The 20,963-nt window shown below is 41.7% G+C and overlaps 1 protein-coding gene across 2 annotated transcripts in view; it reads left to right on the forward strand.

Annotated features, from left to right (window-relative positions):
• The first annotated feature begins 2,130 nt into the window (after positions 1-2,130).
• The window catches only part of SEC23A (Sec23 homolog A, COPII coat complex component), a 45,287-nt gene continuing 26,454 nt past the window's right edge, over positions 2,131-20,963 (forward strand). Inside the window, exons 1-9 of one of the 2 annotated variants that reach the window (XM_034768580.1) lie at positions 2,131-2,270; positions 9,752-9,993; positions 12,411-12,468; positions 12,749-12,835; positions 14,304-14,540; positions 14,662-14,741; positions 16,724-16,868; positions 19,897-20,055; positions 20,612-20,727. In XM_034768580.1, coding sequence (XP_034624471.1) covers positions 9,773-9,993; positions 12,411-12,468; positions 12,749-12,835; positions 14,304-14,540; positions 14,662-14,741; positions 16,724-16,868; positions 19,897-20,055; positions 20,612-20,727 — 1,103 coding nt within the window. In that variant the 5' untranslated portion in view covers positions 2,131-2,270; positions 9,752-9,772. The remainder of the gene's footprint in view (positions 2,271-9,751; positions 9,994-12,410; positions 12,469-12,748; positions 12,836-14,303; positions 14,541-14,661; positions 14,742-16,723; positions 16,869-19,896; positions 20,056-20,611; positions 20,728-20,963) is intronic. The other variant, XM_034768581.1, reaches the window with a different exon arrangement.

Consider the following 20,963-nt stretch of genomic DNA (forward strand, 5'->3'; position numbering starts at 1 on the left):
TTAAGTACAAATCCTAAAAGATAGGCAACATGCAAAGTGAATTTGTGGAACCTGGGAATGTTCTAGCTGTCTTCTCTGTACAGAGACTTTACCTGAAACGTACCATAGAGTAGAAAGAGGATTGAGAAGAAAAATGTATACAAATACATACATATATACACACACACATGCATGTGTGTATGTATATAAAATAAATAAATGGTAATATAATGGTTTCACAATACCATCTAACTATAGAAATATAATCAAATCTGTGGTAGAAATAAATATCACAATAGAACATCATAGTTAGCTAAGGGCAGGTTTTCACTACGGGGGGGGGTCGATTTAATATACGCAAATTCAGCTACGTGAATAGCGTAGCTGAATTCGACCTATCGGAGCTGACTTACCCCACTGTGAGGACGGCGGTAAAATTGACTTCCGCGGCTCCCTGTCGACGGCGCTCACTCCCACCTCCGCTGATGGAGTAAGAGCATCGATTCGGGGCTCAATTGTCGCGTCCTGACGAGACGCGATAATTCGATCCCCGAGAGATCGATTTCTACCCGCCTATTCAGGCGGGTAGTGTAGACCTAGCCTAAGTTGAAAAAGTGAAGAAAGGTAAAAGCTCCCTCTGGTGGTTGTTGATCAAAAAATAATTTTCAACTATTTTGACAGTGATACCAACATTATACACAAAAGATTTAGAATTAGAAATTCTAAAACAATAAGAAAACCCCAAAAACATACAACAAAGAAAGATAGAAAAATAATTAGAAATGACTAATTACGAAGAGCTTCCAGATATTACAAGCGATAAAAGTCTGCAAAAGGTGGATTCCAGCCAAGCAATTGACAACTTTCCTCCTCCCTGGAAAAAAAAAAAATTCTAACATTAATAGTGTATTCAGCTCAATAAAGAGATTTAATTTCTTAAATATATATATTTTTCTCACAGGACCTCTGCCTCACACAGTGTGCAACAAAGCCCTTCCTGAACCAGCGAAGGCCTTAAGCATATATTTGCGTATGTGAGACTACTGACATGCTCAGCTAGGCCTGTGGTAAAGTGTTTTCATGGACTGGGGCCTGAATGAGTCAGCAGTATGTACTGAATGGGACAAGGGTGCTGAGAATCTGTCCTTAATTTCTGGCCAGATTCTATTTGCAACTACCAGTGTAAATCTGCAGTAAACCCAAATGTACACAAGTGCAAATGACAGCACATTTGGGCCCTTCATAGACAGAATGCATATTGTGTAATGAATAACAGGGGTTGAGAGGATTTGTGACTCACTTAGGACCTGATCCAAAGCTCATTTAAATCAATGGCAATGCCATATCAGAACCTTGAAATGGGCCATCCTGATTATCACTACAAAAGTTGTTTTTCCTCCTGCTGATAATAGCCCACCTTAATTGATTAGTCTCGTTAGAGTTGGTATGGCAACCCCCATTTTTTCATGTACTCTGTATATATATATCTTCCTACTGTATTTTCCACGCATGCATCTGATGAAATGGGTTTTAACCCACAAAAGCTTATGCCCAAATAAATTTGTTAGTCTCTAAGGTGCCATAAGTACTCCTCCTTCTTTTATCAGAACCCTGGTGTGTAGCTGAAGGATGGCAGATGCCATGTACGAGGGAGAAACACTAGAGAACCTTTGTTTATAGCAGAAGGATGGCAGGGAGTCCCTGCACCCTAGTTGTCTGTGGGTTGGAGTGTGATGCAAGGGGTCCCCCTCACCTAGTTGTCTGTGAGGTGTGGGTGTGGGGAGTCCCCCATGCACAGTTGTCTGGTTGTTAGGGGTATGGGTGCAGGGAGTTCCACACCTCAGTAGTCTGTGGGTTGGGGTGTGGATGCAGGGAGTCCCTCATGGCCGGTTGTGGCAAAACCCCGGAGCAGAAGGATGTCAGAAGCCCTGTGCAAGACGACAGCACCAGCGGCAGGGCAGGGTGGTCCGCTGGCTGCCTCGGGGCTCCCCTGAGGTTCAGCCAGACACACTCGAACAACACGGGAGTCAATTCTGCCCGAGCTGCCCCGGGACGCTCTGCCTGCAGCGCGGGGGCGGATCGGCAGGGGGAGCCATGGGCGGGGGTGCCGACTCTCCTCCCGTGGAGACCCCGCGGCGGGGCGGGCGCAGCCCCGGCCCCCGGCCGCGCCGCGCTCTCTGCCCCTTGACGTGGCACGGACTCTCCCATCAGCCATGTTGTCGCGTCGGCAGCGCGGGGTTGCTGGGTTGAGTGAGTGAGTCAGGCGGCGGCTGGGGCTGGGACGCCGGCGGGTGAGTGGGGCTGAGGCTGGGCAGCTGAATAACAACTCTGCGCGGAGAGGGGGAGCTGGGCAGCAAGGGGGCGCGGGAGCCCAGCACCCCGGGACCGCGGTTTGGGGGTGCAGGGCGCTAGAATCTCCTAGCGCCCCTGCCCTCGGGCTGTGTGTGTTGCAGGGAACCCTCCCCAGCTGCCTGTGGATGGGGGGGGAGCGGTGTCTTCAGGGAGACCCCCGGTGCTCGCGGCTTGTATGTGGTGCAGGGAGACCCTAATCCCAGTTGTCTGTGCGTCCCCCACTCCAATTGTCTGTGGGTTGGGGAGTGCGTGTGGGGTGGTGGGGGTGCAGGGAGCACCCACCCCAGTTGTCTGTGGGTTGGAGGGTGGGTGGGTGCAGGGTGCCCCCATCCCAGTTGTCTCTGCTGTTCTTGAATGGCCAATATCCCAAATTCCAGCCTCCAGAGGAGGGTCGGTGTAGTTGTTTCTGGGTTGAGGGGAGTGGTGCAGGGAGCTCTCCCCGACTTGTTAGTAGATGGCGTGGGGGAGGAGGTATGTGGGGAGTCCACCCCCAGTGCGTGAGGTTTGGGAGGTGCAGGGAGTTAAAGTCTTGTCACCCCTATGCTATGGGCTGGGGGGTATGCGCGTAGAGAGCCCATGACATGACTCCCTCCAAGTGCCTGTGCTTCAGGCTCAGCAGTGTCCGAGCCCCCTCCGGTGGCTCTGAGGTTGGAATTTGGGATACTGGTCATTCAAGAACAGTAGTCTCCAAGTTTGCTAATATGTTATACTCTGGCCTGCTCTGCAGGACTGGGATCAACAGTATAAGAGGAGATGCTCAGTTATGTTGACAAGAGGAGTTGTCTTAGGGACACAGCAAAGAATAGTTAAAGTGGTACAAGCCCCTGGTGTAGATGTGGTTATACTAACTAGTATAAAGGTGCTTATATTGGTATAACTCCATGGTTCTCAAACTATTTACTATTGTGAGCCGCATCCAATATTGCCTGTATGGCCCTGAGGATATCACATGGGCCGCAAGCAGCCTTTGGGCTGCAGGTTGAGAACCACTGGTATAGCTTATATCTGTAATTTTTCAGAAATCAGATATAAGCACCTTTTACTGGTATTACTGTGCCCACACTAAGGGATTGGAGGGACCATAGCAGTTCCTAAATAGCTACAGGCATAGCAGTACAAAAACTGCTTTTCGGTAAGTCCATTGCAGCAAAAGTCTTCCCCTCAGATGGCCTATAACTTACTCTGCTCTTAAAATCAGTCCTTAATGGAGGGGACTTGGGAAGCAAGTCTGGAGTACTGCTGTGTTCAAGAAGAAGGTCACAGAAAAGAGAGGAATTAATGAAGCTGCTGCTGACCATTTATTACTGTCTGGTTAAATTCTGTCATTTTGACAATTTACAGTTAATTCTGATCTGTGCCAACTATTTTCCCTAATTTAAACATTTTGGAATTGGAATAAATTTGTCTGATTTTTTTTTCTTTTGGTGTAAACATTAGAAAGAAAATAATCAAATCAGAAATAAAGTTAATAATGATTTAATAGGCTGATTAAAGTGTGATTGCTATAATTTCAAGCTTACTAGTTTAATTTTATTTTAGAAGAAGTATGTACTACATTATAATATTTTTACGGTATTGAAGTATGATTGCTGCCCCACTGGGACCCTTACAAAAACAAGATGTTTATCTCTAGGGTATTGGTGGGGTTCAGGTGTTCTACCACGGTTGAGTAGATTTTATTTTGAAATAAATTAATGAGTTTCTGAAAGAGGTTTAGAAATATTTAAAGGTATTTGCAAGTGCTGTAATAAAGGAGGGGATATTAAAAGAATGAATCTGTATTGGGAAAAAAACATATACTGCTGTTTGCATCAGTCAGCAAACTAACAGTGGTTTCCAGAATGATTACTTAACGGCATATGTTTTAAAACTGTACAGTTATGGGATATCTTTGTGAAATATAACAAACATATTTGGTACATACTAAGGGAAAGATCCTAGAAAGTGCTAAGTGCCCTCAAATCCCAATGAGACTACTTACATGGGCAAGGGTAATTTACACGAGTAAGGGTTTACCAAATTAAGCCCTCCAAGTCTAGCATGATGTCTTTGTTTTAGTGAGAAAGTTGTATGTATAACTACAATAACTCAACTGCAAAACCCATGTCTTAAAAAGCTATATCCTATTTTGGTAATTTAAACTGTGATACATAAACCAAGTCAGGTCTTGGAAGGGAAGGAAAGGATGGAAAGAAAGGGAGGGAAATTTAGCATGAACATGTTTCCTAAATCTAAACAAGAAGCATATGCTATCTTAGAAATGCAACTGCATTTAACTCGTTTCACATTATGGGGCTTTGTATGCATGCGCTTCATTTTTATGAGTCACCATACAGAGTTTGCGTACCTTGCCCTCTGTAGAGCACGTAACCAAGTAATAAGGGGATAAAAATAAGACTACATAGAGCTACTTCAAAGTAGAGGCGAAATGAAGGGGAAATAAGACTTTAAAAGATACTGTACGGAAAAAGGGAGTTAGCTTTGAAATACTTTGTCTTAATTTCAAATTTTTACTTATGTCTCGAGTAGAGTTGGAGTTGACGTTGACAGGCTATTTTTACATTAGAACACAAGAATGGCCATACTGGTCAGACCAATGGTCCTTGTTGCCCAGTATCCTGCCTTCCGACAGTGGCCAATACCAGATGTTTCAGAGGGAATGAACAGAACAGGGCAATTACTGAGTGATCCACCCCTGTTGTTAAGTCCCAGCATCTGGCAGTCAGAGATTCAGGGACATCCAGAGCATGGGGTTGCATCCCTGATCGTCTTGGCTAATAGCCGTTGTTAAACATATCCTCCATTAACTTACCTAATTCTTTTCTGAACCCCAGTTATAGTTTCAGCCTTCACAACATCTCCTAGAAACGGGTGCCACAAGTTGTGCATTGTTTGAAGAAGTACTTCCTTTTGTTTGTTTTGAACCTACTGCCTATTAACTTCATCAGGTGACCCCTGGGTCTTATGTTACATGAAAGGGTAAATACCACTTCCCTATTCACTTTCTCCACACCATGCATGATTAAGGCTACATTTTAGTCACAGGTATTTTTAGTAAAAGTCATGGACAGGTCATGGGCAATAAACAAAAAGTTAGGGCCCAGTGACCTATCTGTGATTTTTACTAAAAATACCTGTGACTAAATCTTACGTGCTGGGAGAGGAGCGCTCCTGAAGACTGCTGCTGGGGTGGGGGCAGCACGGGGTGACCCTTCTGCTGAGGGGGCCGCTGCAGCTGGGGGTGGCCCTGTGCCCCCTGCTGCTGGGGGGGGAGCAGTCTGGGGCCCCCCACCGCTGGAGAGGGCGGTGGCGGCCCGGGGCCCCCTGCCACTGCCGTAGGGGTGGGGGCAGCCCATGGCACCGCTCTGGGTGGGGGGGCAGCCCGTGGCCCTGCTACCGCTGCTACTCTGGGTGGGGGGTGGCCTGTGGCCCTGCTGCTGCTCCGGGCGGGGGGCAGCCCAGGGCCCCGCTGCCACCTCCGCTGGTCCCAGACCACTGCTCCAGGGCAGTGCTGGGGACCAGCAGCCTGGGGCTGTCAGAGCAGTGGCCGGTGCTGCTGGCCCCTGGGCTTCCCCAGCTGCTGGGGTGGTCCTGGGGTCAGCCGCACCATTGCTGTAAAATTCACAGAGGTTGTGGAAAGTCACGGAAGCTGTGATCTGTGAATGATTCGCAGCCTTATTCATGATTTTACAGACCTCTATCGTATCCCCCCCTCAGTCATCTCTTTTCCAACCTGAACAATCCCAGTCTTTTTAATCTCTTCTCAGATGGAAGCTATTCCATCCCCCAATCATTTTTGTTGCCCTTTTCTGTACCTTTTCCAATTCTAATATATCTTTTTTGAGATGGGGCAACCAGAACTGCACATACTATTCAAGATGTGGGTGTACCATGGATTTATATAGTGTATTATGATATTTAGTATATTAGTATCTATCCCTTTTCTAATGGTTCTTAACATTTTATTATCTTTTTGACTGTTGCTACACAATGAACGGATGTTTTCAGAGAATTATCCATAATGACTCCAAAGTCTCTTTCTTGAGTGGTAACAGCTACTTTAGACCCCATCATTTTACATATATAGTTGGGATTATGTTTTCCATTGTGCATTATTTTGCATTCATCCACATTGCCTATTTATTTATTTTTCATTCTGGTAACATTCTCTCACTCTCACCCATGCCCACCTATCTATTTCCCAACATTACAGTGATGGCTCCTGAAATATTAGGGGAGAAAGCTTTTATTTTTTAGTTCCTTTTAAGTACCAGCCTATCCCTCACTCCTTAACTGACTTATTTTTCTCCTTTCTCTGTTCTTTCCCCCACATACATCCTAGTTTTTGTGTGCTCCCACCCCCCAATCTTCACTTTCCCTCTCTACCTAATAGCCATGTCTACACTAGGCTACTTTTCTTAAATTTTGCCACCCTGACTACTGCTGATGTATCTCTACTATTAGTAGCAATGAATGGAGTGCTAGTGTGGACAGAGTTCCTGATAGCTCCTTGCATTTTAATTATCATGTCCTGTAGACCTGCTCATAATAGGATTATATGACATGGTTGTTAAAACACTGGCAGCTAGCCTGTACTAGTGCTCCCACCATTGAACTGGAGCAGTGTTGGGGGTAGCAACTGTGGAAGAGTTTAAGAAAAAGGATCCAGTCTGTAGACATTGACAAATAGACTATCTCCATTTTATTGTGATGTGCACAGTCAGTTTTGGGAATGGTTACTGTGGGCCATTTTCAAATTGTCAGTTTTCATTGGTAGTTGTTTATTAAGTTTCCCAATAATGGAATAATAGCACTTTACAATGAAACAAAAAACTAGATACTACATTTACCTTCTGGATAATTTTCATCACTGATATTTTAGAACTAAAAACCTTGACGTCCATTTAAGTATTATCTGAACTCCTACATCAAGACTGTAAACTAGTGGTATATGCCATACATAAAACATTAAAACTTTTCTAAATGAGAGCCAGATCCCTGCCAATGGGAAGTTTGCCAGGAGACATGCTCAGAGTTGCACACTGCTTTCAAGCACCCATTAAAGCATAGGTATGGAGCCAGCCTAGCCATGAAATGTGCTGATTTAAGCCCCAGTTCAGCAAGGTATCTAAGTAAGTGAATAGCTTTAATCACGTGGGTAGTCCCACTGAAATCTTGGGGCTACTTGTGTTCTTAAAGCTGCAGATGTACTTAAGCACCTTGTTGAATTGGATTCTTATAGTATCTTCCGAGGCAACCTCTGCTTAGATCGTTTGTATTGATCATATTTTAAAGTTTCCCTCCTCGTCGAAACCCCCTACCCCTCTGTGTACCATTGCCTGCCATCCGTCAAGGCAACTCTTCTTTCCTGTGCAGCTGGGCTCATGGGAATGATTCTGACCATTAGTATTTTTATAACTTAGAAAGTAAGCAATTTACTTATCACGCGAGTGGCTAAGCAAGTATATGAAACTGTGAGCCTATCCACACTATGGCTCCAGTCCTGCAATTGGATCCACATGGATTGATCCTGGACTTTTTGTTTTTCTTTTTGTATATATTTAGTTCTGTAATTGTATTAGGCTTATCTATGTTGAGAATTTGAGAGAATTCTTCTGGTGTTGAGTCTAACATTGTGCCGCCTCACCGCTATCAATGGTGACAGTGCTAGAGTAGACTGGTCCACTGGCATTTTAACCACTATAGGGAATGTGAGCTAGTGCCTACTGACCTTTTGCCTGTGTCCCCTCAACCGCTCCCTGGCCCCTCCCCTGCTGCTATCTCTGGACCTCTGCCCATCCCATCCCCACTGCCTAAATTCTGCTCTGTTGCCCACTGTGCCTCCCCCTTTCCCCCCAGTTCCTTCCCATGGTTTCCTGCCCCTGCTTCTGTCTTCATCCATTTTATGGCGACTGCCCATCTTCCCTCCTCCTGCTGCTATCCCTGGTCTCCCTGAGCTCCTTTTCCTGTCCTCCCAACTCCCTCTTGTATCCTCTCCCCCTCCTCCTATTCCTTACCCTTCTGCATTAGAGTCAGGTTGTGTCCTTCTCATTAATATAATAATATATGGAGATATACCTATCTCATAGAACTGGAAGGGACCCCAAAAGGTCATTGAGTTGAGTCCAGCCCCCTGCCTTCACTAGCAGGACCAAGTACTGATTTTTGCCCCAGATCCCTAGGTGACCCCCTCAAGGATTGAACTCACAACCCTGGATTTAGCAGGCCAATGCTCAAATCACTGAGCTATCCCTCCCCCTTATCTAGGTGCAAACAGGGGGAGCATTGAGAACACAGAAGAGAGTGTTCTTGCTCTCAGTTCTGGTTTGTGGTGCCACAGTGGTGCCCACCCAGCAGTAGCAGTTGCAGGGAAAGTCAGTACTGGGTCAACATGCAGGTCCTCTCTTGGGATGGAGCACACTCAGTGCAGAAGAGCTGTCAGCTTTTAGTTGCTGTACTCTAACAAGTCATATGTGAACTGAGATTTAGTGAAGGCTTATAACTTGGCCAAATTTGGACAGATATTCACAGGAACAGCAAACTACAAATCCCTAGTACTAGGGTGCCCATCACATGCCAAATTTCAAGTTCTTGCTGCTAAGCTTGGAGGCACCAGAGTTTCTGGTGAACGAAACAGATGTATTTAACATGAATTAACATGAATAAAACAACATATTTTCCCCTAGCCTTGTTGTCTGAAACAAACTATTTTAGCTGAAATGTAAAAAAATCAACCTGAAGCAGACACCTGCCAGGAGAAACTGTTTGGATTGAATTTAAGTTTGGCAAAGTTATAAGCAACTGAAAACCAGGTCTGGTAATGGAAAGATTTGGGCAACCTTAAGTATAAGGTGGTACTACATGCACCATTTATAATGCTATTCCCCAACAGGATCTTATTGTCCCAGAACATGCACTTCCCTAACCAGGGTAGAACACTGCATTATTACACATTTATATTTGGGGAATGGCCCAGAAGTGTGCATTATTTAAAAAAAAAATGCTGGTGTGTTATGTCTCTTAATATTGTTTGTGCTCTTAGCAACTTCCTATAAACTTTTCTATCAAAACAGAAAATGTAAAACCATGAGTTTAAAATGATCTCTCAGTGCAGTACATTTATTTTAACTTTGCAAACTTTGCAAACATTTGGCACTTTTCATGATGTTGCTGCATACCAAGAGGTTTTTTTTCTTCATTTCCTCTTGGAATTCTATATAATTCATTTAGAATTATAGAAGTTTTCGGGAATTTCTGAAAGCTCCTTTTAAACTGAATACATAACATTTCAGTATGTGTGACATTTTATCATGTGTTTAACCAGTAAATATTGGTTGTAATTAAAGCTTTTGTTCCTGATTGTGATTCTTTTAAAATATAACCCACATATATCCTGTTAATTTATACCTTTTTATTTCAGAAATAAGAAAAAAGGTTAACAATGGCAACCTTCCTGGAATTCATCCAGCAGAATGAAGACAGAGATGGAGTTAGATTCAGCTGGAATGTTTGGCCTTCAAGTCGCCTTGAAGCCACAAGAATGGTAGTCCCAGTGGCTTCCCTCTTTACACCACTGAAAGAGCGTCCTGATTTGCCTCCCATTCAGTATGAGCCAGTTCTGTGCAGTAGGACCACCTGTCGTGCAGTTCTGAATCCCTTATGGTAATCCTAATAAATAACTTAGCTAATACTTTGGTATTTAATATATATATAAAATACTTACATTTTTTATTCAAAAACTTTCCTTCGTAATGCTGGTTTGAAAATACTGCATCTCATGCATAAATTATGTTATTTATAAAATTTTGCATACTCTAGGCACAAATGTAGGTCCCAAACCTGCAACCACTAAGGATTTCAGGATCCAGCTCATAGTTGTTTTGAAGGAAGACATTCACAAAAAATTATCCAGTTAATTAACTTGATTTATGTTAACTTTAGTTTGAATCAGGTTATAAGAGACTGAAGTTTTCTGTAACTGTAAGTTCACATGAGATAGTAGATACAGTTTTAAATTTTTTTTATCTCTAGAAAATAAATATGAAGAGGTGAGTTAGTGTAACAAGTTTTCATCTTTTGTGTAGTTGGATCCTATTTGACTTATGTTCCTTATAAAATAAATTAATTATTGTCCGCTAGTCCTTACCATAGTAGATGTTTGCACACATCACAAAATCAGTTAGCTCAATTTTATGTGATTCAGCGTCCCCAGCTTGGGAGACAAAGGATGGACTTTAATAGCTGTAAGGTGGTGTGTCAGGATAGAGGTCTCAGTGTTATGTTTTGAAGCTGGAACAGTACTTGCTTATAGCTGAAGTCAGGTCTAATGGAAGCTTATCCTTATCAGAAGCATTATATTTCACTCAAGATTTTTTATTTGTAAAATTAAAGTATGGCTAAACAAAATTTGTAAATGAAGGATCAGCTCCTCAGCTAGTATGAATTCTCCCTCTCTTGATGTCTTCACATAAAGACTGGATGCCTTTTTGGAAGAGATGCTTAGTCAAATATAAATGATTGGGCTCAGTACAGGGATAATGTGGTAACATTCTGTGGCCTGTGTTACACAGGAGGTCAGGCGAGATGATCTGCTCACCCTTTCTGGTGTTAAAATGTATGAATTGGCACAGTTTCATTAACTTCAGTAGAGCTATGCCTCTTTACAGCAGGTGAGGATCTGATCCAAAGATTTTAGTGTCATTTTTCACTAATTGTTCTGCCCTATTACTGCTGCTGTCAGGAGAAGACAGGAATAAGGTTAAAAAAAATACTAGGAAACACATACTACTTATTTGTCTAAAGACAGTGGGTGAGATTTTCAAAAGCACCTATGTGACTTGGGAGCACAAGTTCCGCTTACTTTTATTATTATTGTTATGGGGTAATAATAATTACTGACATCTGTAATTTTATGTCCTCAGATGAAAGATGCTATATGCTAAAAAAATCACATGGTGAACTGTATCTAAAATTTTTGGATTTTGGATGTACTGAATATATGATGTAGCTGTCTTGGGGTGTGTCCCTCTATTAAAGAAATTTGTTGTGTTTAAACTCAGTTAATTATTTTTTTATCATGTCTCAGTGGAAGCTGTTGCATTAATATCCTGTTTGCAAAAAGAAGGCTGAGAAAATAATGCCTCTGAAGATCAGCTGGTTTGGGATGTGGTAGACAGAGTTGGCATATACCCTTTCTGTTTGCACAGTCTAACATGGTTTATGTTACTGCAAATAGCAGAGTTGGTGCAATTTGAAATGCGTGTATCTATTTTAATTTTTAGGAAGACTTAAGAAATTATAGGTATTTGGTTTCCCTTCAGTTAGGGAATTTTGCTCTTGGGCATACTTGGAAAACAAGAACATTTATACAAAAGCAGTGTATTAACCCTCTCCACCACCCGTTATTACTGAAGGAATCTTTTTAAATAGGAGTTTTCCTTTTATCATGCTAACTTCTCCTTTTGTCTGGACCAGCAGTGAAGCCATTATTATTATTATTATTATTATTATTTGTATTACAGTAACATCGACAGGCCTGAACCCATTGTTCTGGGCATTGTATATACATTTAGTAAGAGACAGTCTCTGAACCCAAGAGCCTAATTAGACAAGATAGATGAAGGGTAAGAGAAAGGAAGTATTACTTTCCCCCATTTTACAGGTTGAGAACTGAGACAGAGAGACAGAGTGACTTTCCTAAAACCACACAGGAAGTCTGTTAGAGCTGGGACTGAACCTGGTCTCCTACATCCGAGTGCAATGCCTTAACTATCATCCTTCCTCTCTAATAGCCATGATACTGTGTTAATTACATCAGTCTTCTGCTACTGAAGTAATTACAAAGTTATACATTCTTTATTGTGAATTTACAGCAGAATCATTAAGGAGATGATGCATTGTGAGGGGGAAATTCTTGTTTGAAGCACACACCTCTTTGACAATTAGGAAAAAGTGATGATAAACAGATAAAGGTTGAATCCATGTTGTACATACAACATATGTATTTAGTGTCAAAGCCCCATGGTAATGTAAAACAAATTATTCATAATACATTAACTTTTCTAATTTTATTTTTATAGCCAAGTGGATTATCGAGCAAAACTCTGGGCTTGCAATTTTTGTTATCAAAGAAATCAGGTAAGAAAATGAAGTATCCAGACTACAGACTGACCTTCTTTTATAGGAGGAAAATGAAATGCACCATTCCTAAAATTATACCTGTGAATTGGAATTGCTATCAGGATGCTAAACATATGGATGTCTGCCCATTCTGAGACACTAGACTTGAGAGCTTTTCACAGTAGTGATAGCTATCGTTTTTTACAGAAGCAAATAATATATGTACATGTTTATTTTTCAGTGTTTTTCTCTAACTTGAAATGTGTACTTAATATGGTTTGTTTTTTTGCTTTTGCAGTTTCCTCCTACTTACGCTGGTATATCAGAGATGAACCAGCCTGCAGAACTTTTACCTCAGTTTTCTAGTATTGAATATGTAGTACAGGTAAAAAAACCACCAAATAAAATCTTTGACATTAAATTAGATTGAAGCTAGCTATGTAGAGTATGGCTTATTTGACTTTTGTTTTGATTTAGTAGTGATTAAAATGCAGTGAATACTCTACCTGTTTTCAATTGTAGACCTTCGACCAATATCATCCATTGGAAATGGAGAGTACTATTTTTGATTATAGTGATTATAATAAAATTATAGGAACATTATTTGATTATTAAGGGCAATATAAGAGAGGGAAGTTCTATATATTCTAGAGATTTAATCTTCTGTTGGGATTTGTTTCTTCATGAGGAGTTCAGTTCACTTGTGCTTGTTTCGGAAAATCATTTTATTGCTGCTTGCCAACATAATTTAGATCAAGTTTTAGTGAATGGTCTTTGAAGTGAAGATTATATCTGAATAATCATGGATTGATATTGGAACCAATTTATTTCTAGGAGAAGGTGAGCAGTGAACTGGTTGTGTTTACAGATAACTGTTTTTTGGCTGATCAGTTAATATAATTTGGATTTTCTCATTTAATTGTAACACTGAAAGACCCTGGTCGTTGGTGGGTGGGATTGAATTTGGGACCTCTGAAGCTTAGTGTATGAGCCTCTATTACATGAGTTAAAAGCTATGTGGCCCTTAGCCAACGATGTAGCAGACTCATCAATCTCAAGCTGGGGTAGGTGCCACTAGTGGGGGACAGAATGCCACACCAAGCAGGCATAGCTAACATAATTTATCTATCTCCATTTTATCATGGTAGGGCATGGGAGTGTCTTAGTAGAGATTAGTAGAGGAAAAAAGCCATGCAACAAGAAACTGTGAAAAATAAGATTAATTAGACTGGAAAAGGAAGGAGTTAGAGGGGACTGCAGTGAGGGATTCAAATTAAGAAAGGTAAAGTTAAAATTTGTCAACCCGTCCTTTTGGCTAGATTTGTAATACTAGATAAAAGGGAACACTTGCTGAAATTACAGGGGAATGAATTTAGAAAGAATGAGGGGAACTGCTAATTTATAGTCAAAGTATGGAATGAAATGTCTCAGAGGTCAGAAGACCTAATACTGTTTCTGGTTTTTTTCTAAGTTTGGATAAATTTAATGACCACTAGCAGCACTTTGAGTAATACTTTGTTTTTTTATCTTGTAAGGTTAATAACCTTACCTCATGATTCAAAATTATCTGGTTAGACCTGGAAGGAATTTTTTCTTCTATATTCAACATTGCACTTTTGGATAGAGTTAATTATGATATTGAGTTCACTCTCCTGTTCAGCATTAGGTATTGGCCACTGCCTGAGGTGGATTGCCAAATTGGATAGAGCATTGGTCTGAGCTAATGTGGCAAATTCTATATTTACTAAAATTAATATAACTGGAACAACGTTTATTTTTGCAATTTAATTATTTTCTGTACAGTATATACTGCACAATGTGCTTTTTCACTCAGTTATTATTATTTCTTAAAGCGTGGTCCTCAGATGCCTTTGATATTTCTTTACGTTGTGGACACATGCATGGAAGATGAAGATTTGCAAGCCCTGAAGGAATCCATGCAAATGTCATTAAGTCTCTTACCACCAACTGCTTTGGTAGGGCTTATTACATTTGGGAGAATGGTGCAGGTCCATGAGCTTGGTTGTGAAGGAATTTCAAAAAGCTATGTCTTCAGAGGCACAAAGGACCTATCTGCAAAACAACTTCAGGTAATAGACAAAAAAACAATTAAAAAACCCTCAAACCCTGAAAATGATCATAGTGATGAACTTCAAGATAATCTGTAATCAAATTCTCTCTCTCTCTCTCTCTCTCCACATTTTTTTACAGGAAATGTTGGGGCTTACTAAAGTATCTGTTTCACAAGTAGGCCGGGGTCCTCAGGTACAGCAGCCACCACCTTCTAACAGGTATTATTTAAAAAAAAAAAAAAAATCTCATTGTTAAATTGCTTTACCAGAAAACTTTACCTCATGACTTTTTTTCTTGTGTGATTGATACAACTAGAGGGATGCTCTAGTACGGGGGTGGGCAAACTTTTTGGCCCAAGAGCCACATCTGGGTATGGAAATTGTATGGCGGGCCATGAATGCTCATAAAATTGGGGGTTGGGGTGTTGGAGGGGGTGAGGGCTCCAGCTGGGGGTGTGAGCTCTGGGGTGGGGCAAGAAATGAGGAGTTCAGGGTACAGGAAGGGGCTCTGGGCTGGGGCAGGAGGTTGTGGGGTGGGGGGGCTCCAGCTGGGGGTGCAGGCTCTGGGGTGGGGCTGGTGATGCAGGAGGGTGCTCTGGGTTGGGACTGAGGGGTTCGGAGGGCGGGATCAGGGCTGGGGGTTGGGGTGCGGGAGGGGGTCAGGGGTGCAGGCTCCAAGTGGCGCTTATCTCAAACAGCTCCCGAAAGCAGTGGCATGTCCCCTCTCTGGCACCTCCGTGGAGGCGCAGCTCTGCGTGCTGCCCCGTCCACAGGTGCCGCCCCTGCAGCTCCCATTGGCTGTGGTTTCGGGCCAATGGGAACTGCAGGGGCAGTGCTTGGGGTGGGGGCAATGTGCGGAGCCCCCGGCTTCCCCTACGTGTAGGAGCCAGAGGGGGCACATGCCACTGCTTCTGGGAGCCGTGCGGAGCCACAGCACATGTGGAGCAGGGCAAGCCCTGGACCCCGCTCTCCGGCTGGAGCTCAAGAGCTGGATTAAAATGTCTGAAGGGCTGGATGTGGCCCCCGGGCCGCAGTTTGCCCACCCTGCTCTAGTAGGTTGAGTGCTGTGTATTATCCTACTCTTTTAATGCAAATTGCTTTTCAGGTTTAAGGACTGTCTGAGAAGGTTTCTGGGGAGCACAATCTTTGCTTGGCTGTCCTTAGAGACCGTGAATGTAGCTTTGGAAGCTGAGGCTGGAAGAGTTGTGACAGTAATGAATTTCCCATTGGCAAAGAATGGGGAAAGTCTGTCCCAGATAACAGACTCCCCCTCTTACCATATGTACTGGTCATTCTATGCGGGTCTCTAATAATCTAATTGTTTTAATCATTTAAAGGGATAACTAGAACACCTAACATGGTAACATTTGTAGTGTAGATGGGATCTTAGGCTGTAAAGGTGGTATAGGAGAATTAGAGTAAAAGGAGAAGGGATTCCACATCTAAGAATGCATTTGATTCACCCTTCAAAAAGATTGTACTCAAAGATCCCTGTCTACAAGGGTAGTTTGCTTACAGACATCAGTATTTGTGGCCTTTCTGCTATTTCCATTGCTTTTGACATGTTTATCATGACTTCTTCCAAAGATGTATTTTAACAAACTTACTGTGCCTCAGCACATTTGAGAATATATAGAAGTGCCATTTCTGTCTTCCTACGTATATGAATATATCCAATATTTTAAAATATATCAACAGAAGTATTTATCCATATATAATTTGATCTTTCATTCTCTTAGCCTTTTTTGCCTATCATCATATCTATTTGCTAAATAATCCATTGGGATTTAGATTCCTAGACAATTCTGAAAATTTTACCCCTTAACATTTTCATTTTGTCTTCTCTCCAAGATTATCCTCTTCCCTTTAGTGTCTGTCTCAAATTCCCATGGTGACCTGATGTGTTTTTGTCTGCATGTAGTTCCTTCTGGACCATGGCATTGTTTCTAGCTCAACAGGTTGCCTTGCTACAGTGCTCCATGTGAAGCTTCCTGTCTCCTCAGGCTGAGCATACCGTGTATGTAGTGCTTCCAGACCTTGCCAGCCTGTTGAGCAAGAGACTGTGGTCTGAACCCAGATTTGGATCTTTGACATTGCAATCTAACACATTGCCAATGAATTACTAGTCCTGATTATCTTTTAAAAGGTCATATAGCCAAAAGAATCCTAAAGCTAACATAATGCCATTTATCTGTATTTAGATTCCTACAGCCAGTGCAGAAAATTGATATGAATCTTACTGATCTTTTGGGTGAATTACAACGGGATCCTTGGCCTGTTCCACAAGGGAAAAGACCTTTGCGTTCCTCTGGAGTGGCTCTTTCTATAGCTGTAGGACTCCTTGAGGTAATAGTTTTACCTAAAATTGTTTTTAAATGTCACTAGATCACTGTCCTACATAAAACCTTCTATGGCGGATGCGGCAATCAAAACATAACAATAACCGTCTCTGTAATTCATGTATATTAGTCTTGTGTTCAGATTCAGACAAACATGACATATCCTGAATTTTCCTCTATTTAATCTGAGTGCATGCATCTCATTCTATTTTTATATTCAACACAATTACGTTACTACTTTATGCTTGTTTATTTGGTGACATTTTGCCTTCTAGTCTAGATTAAAGGAAAGTCAACCAATCTTTTATTATTATATTAACTCAATATTTATATTGTTCCCAAAAGTGTGCGGGGCACTCTACGAAGCAAGAATACCATCCCGGTCAAAGAGCTAAGAATCTGTATTGAAAGTGTATTGAGCAAAGAGGGAGAAGGAAATGGGATGCAGCCCAAAATTTTTAAAAATGCATTTTTTTCTTAGTTCTTGCCTAATTTACCCAGTTATTTTTATTACCCTTTGTCTTTTAGTTGTTTAAATCATGCCTGTTTGCTTTGACTCTGTTACTTGTTACAAATCTTTTTTCTTTTTAATACTTATTTTTGTTCAATTCTTCAGTGTTTTGTAATATCTTAGCCTTTTCCTTAATTTCTATTTTTGTTGTTTTATTCCCTTCCTATTTTAACTATTTCCCATTTTGATTTTTGTGACTTTTGTTTGCTTATAACTCTTTACTGTTTAACACTATTTTCTACAGTTTTTTACCCTTTGTCAGTAGTCTATTCTTCCCATTCCCTTCTCTTTAAGAATTGTCCCTTTGCTTTGGATACTGAAAGCCAATGGTATTGTGGCAGCATACTTGTCTTAGCTCCTTCCTTCAAGTCTCTAAACAGTGCAGCCTTCTTTACCTGTAATGTTACTTTGCAGCCTTTGTAGTCATATGTTCAGATGATGATATCAGTTAAAGTAGTGAAGGCAGCTTGTCAAGATGCTGATGGTTCACTGCTGGGCCTGTGAAATCTTGCCTATGTTCTCCCCTACCCTTGTGCTCTTTCTGTGTTAATGGGGTTTAATTTACATAATTTTACTTCCCTTTAAAGGTTGTATTTCTTTACAAGAGTAACCTGGACGGTTTCTTTATGATGTGTTTTTTTTATTTTTCTCCCCAATTACTCTGTACAGCATGGGAAGGGTCTCATTTTGGTTGAGTTTAACTGAGATGTTTCATGTGCATGCACATATTTGATGTTTTTTTTTTTTTTAAAAGAAAATAGCAGAAAGTTGAGTGAGCCTGTTTTATATCCCAGCTTAGCTGAAAAAGATTTGGGGAACTGTTACTTTTTTTTCTATGATGAAAATGCATTTTTGAGATTATTATTTTTTTGGGACCTCCCAGGCCCAGGGTCCTTTTAACTTTTATTGTTCCTCGTTATGTCATTAAAGATGTATTGACACCAAGTGGAACAAACTTTAATTTAAAGAAGTGAATTCAGTGCTAGTGAAAATTGCCAGGTTGGTTGCTCTGGTGATGAAAGTCCTCTCTTTAGCTATAGAAGAGGTGGAGTTTGGGCAACAAACTGCAAGCAGGGCTGGCTCTAGGCACCAGCAAAACAAGCTGGTGCTTGGGGCGGCACATTTTTAGGGGCGGCATGGCCGGCGCCAGAATGCCGCCCCTAAAAATGTGCCCCGGCCGCCCTAGCTCACCTCCGCTGCTGCTGCCACGGCACACGAAACAGCTGATTCGCGCGCCGCTACTTGCCCTCCCTCCCAGGCTCTCAAACCTGGGAGGGAGGGGGAGCAGCGGCGTGCGAATCAGCTGTTTTGCGCGCCGCGGCGGCTCGGGGTCTCCCCCTCCCTCCCAGGCTTTCAAATCTGGGAGGGAGGGGGAGATCCCGAGTGGCCGTTTTGCGCGCCACTGCTCCCCCTCCCTCCCAGGCTTGGGCGCCTGGGAGGGAGGGGGAGAAGCGGCGCCCGCGCCGCGGCCACTCGGAGTCTCCCCCTCCCTCCCAGGCTCTCAAACCTGAGAGACAGGGGGAGATCCCGAGCGGCCGTTTCACACCTTGAGAGCCTGGGGAGAGGAGGCAGGGCTGGGGATTTGGGGAAGGGGCGGAGTTGAGGCGGGGGTGGGGTAATTAAAGAAGGGGGCGGCGGCCAAAATTGTTTTTGCTTTGGAATGCAAAAATCCTAGAGCCGGCCCTGACTGCAAGCTTCCCCTTGCTTTTATGCAGCTTCCAGGAGGGTCCACCTCTCAGGAGGAGAAACTAGTTCAGTCTCCATACCCATTCAGTTCTGTGCTGAGAGTGCCAGCAAGACTGCTAGTTGTGTGGTGAATACCTCTTGAATAGACACTAGCTACTTGTTTTCTAGGCACTAGTTTCACAGAGGCACAAAAGTCAACTGAAAAAAACATTCTATTTAGAATAATTCTGCCAATATCTAATATTTGCCCCCTCTTATATTTTTTATCTCCCAAGACACTTGCATGGAAACAAGATGTTTTGTACAAAGATTCCATTTGTTTCTGCAGTTTATTTTCCATATTACAGCATTATTTTGTGATGACAACCATTTCAGTAACAAGTTGATGTAATGGCACTAAGCGGAGGGTTGTGTTTTCAGAATAAGGAAGCAGATAAAATCTTGAAAGTAAAGATAGTCTTGCCTCCCCCTTCATTCAGCTATTCCTAGTAATAACTAGTAGGGAAGGGGAAATTCCCAAAATACCATGGACCAGATCCTCAATTTGTGTAAATTATCTTAGCTCAGTTGAAATCAGTAGAGTGGTGACCAACAGAGGATCAGACCTCAGATATATGTAGAACTGTCTTAAAAGTTAAAAACACTAGTTTTAGTGAGGCACAAATGGTATTTTAAGTTAAACTACTACTCAGAATTTTGAAAAAGAAATTCTAATTGTTTACTTTAGTCCAAGCAATACAATAGACACAAATTCATAGTTGTTTCCTCTATTAATATTATGTAGTAACTGTTTATAGCAGAAAGAGTTGCTCTCTGAGATTTTCTTTCTGTCCTACAGTGTACTTTCCCTAACACTGGTGCACATATATTGATGTTCATTGGAGGGCCAGGCACTCAAGGACCTGGGATGGTTGTAGGGGATGAACTGAAGTTACCTATAAGATCATGGCACGACATTGAAAAAGACAATGCCAATTATGTTAAAAAGGCTACTAAGGTAAGACTTAACAATAGATGGGGAAGAGTGATGTAAATTTTTTTTATTTGATACATAATTAGAATAAGACATTTGATATTAGTATATGAATAAAGTGATATAGAACCTACAAACATTTTTGTTGTTGTTGAATGTTCCTTGAATAACTACATATCTTCCAAAATTGCATAAGGATTTTCAGTACATTGAGTGAGAACCTGATTCAACTCCAACTGAAGTTACTGGGAGTGTTTCCACTGACTTCAGTAGGAGTTGGATCAGGGCCTTAATGCACAGTGATCTAGAATGGTAGCATTGATTTTTATGTAGAATGCCTCCTTGATCAACCTACCACGAGTTATCTTTTAAACTGGCTGGAAAAAGTAGGGAATAGTCTTAAAAAATTCTAGACCTTTCTCACCTTCTCAAAAAAAGATTTTAGCCAATGTTAGAGTATAATATGGATACAATTTAATTTAGCTGTTGTACAAGAATTCTGAGAGCTTCTGTTTTAACGTTAAAGTGTGACGAGTTCAGTTTGCATATTGTTATAAATGCATTTTATTCTCGTATTTAGCATTTTGAAGCTCTGGCTAATCGTGCTGCTACAACTGGTCATGTTATTGACATATATGCATGTGCACTAGATCAGACTGGTCTTCTGGAGATGAAGTGCTGTCCCAACTATACTGGGTATGTGTCTAATTTGTTTAAAGTAGTGTATGAAGGTGCACTTTCTTTTTAAAGTATTTAAAATAGAGTGCTCATTACCTTACCAAAAAATACTAATGACTTCGTTTTAGTTCCAAATGATAGAAGAAATAATCATGACTCCATGTCTGTATACTGTGATTGTGGGTAGTTTGCATATAGACCTAAATTGTTGTGAGTCTGAGAAGAATTTTTTACCATAATTTTGGGTTTAATTA

This window comes from Trachemys scripta, chromosome 4 (genome assembly GCF_013100865.1).
Source record: "Trachemys scripta elegans isolate TJP31775 chromosome 4, CAS_Tse_1.0, whole genome shotgun sequence".
NCBI lineage: Eukaryota > Metazoa > Chordata > Testudines > Emydidae > Trachemys > Trachemys scripta.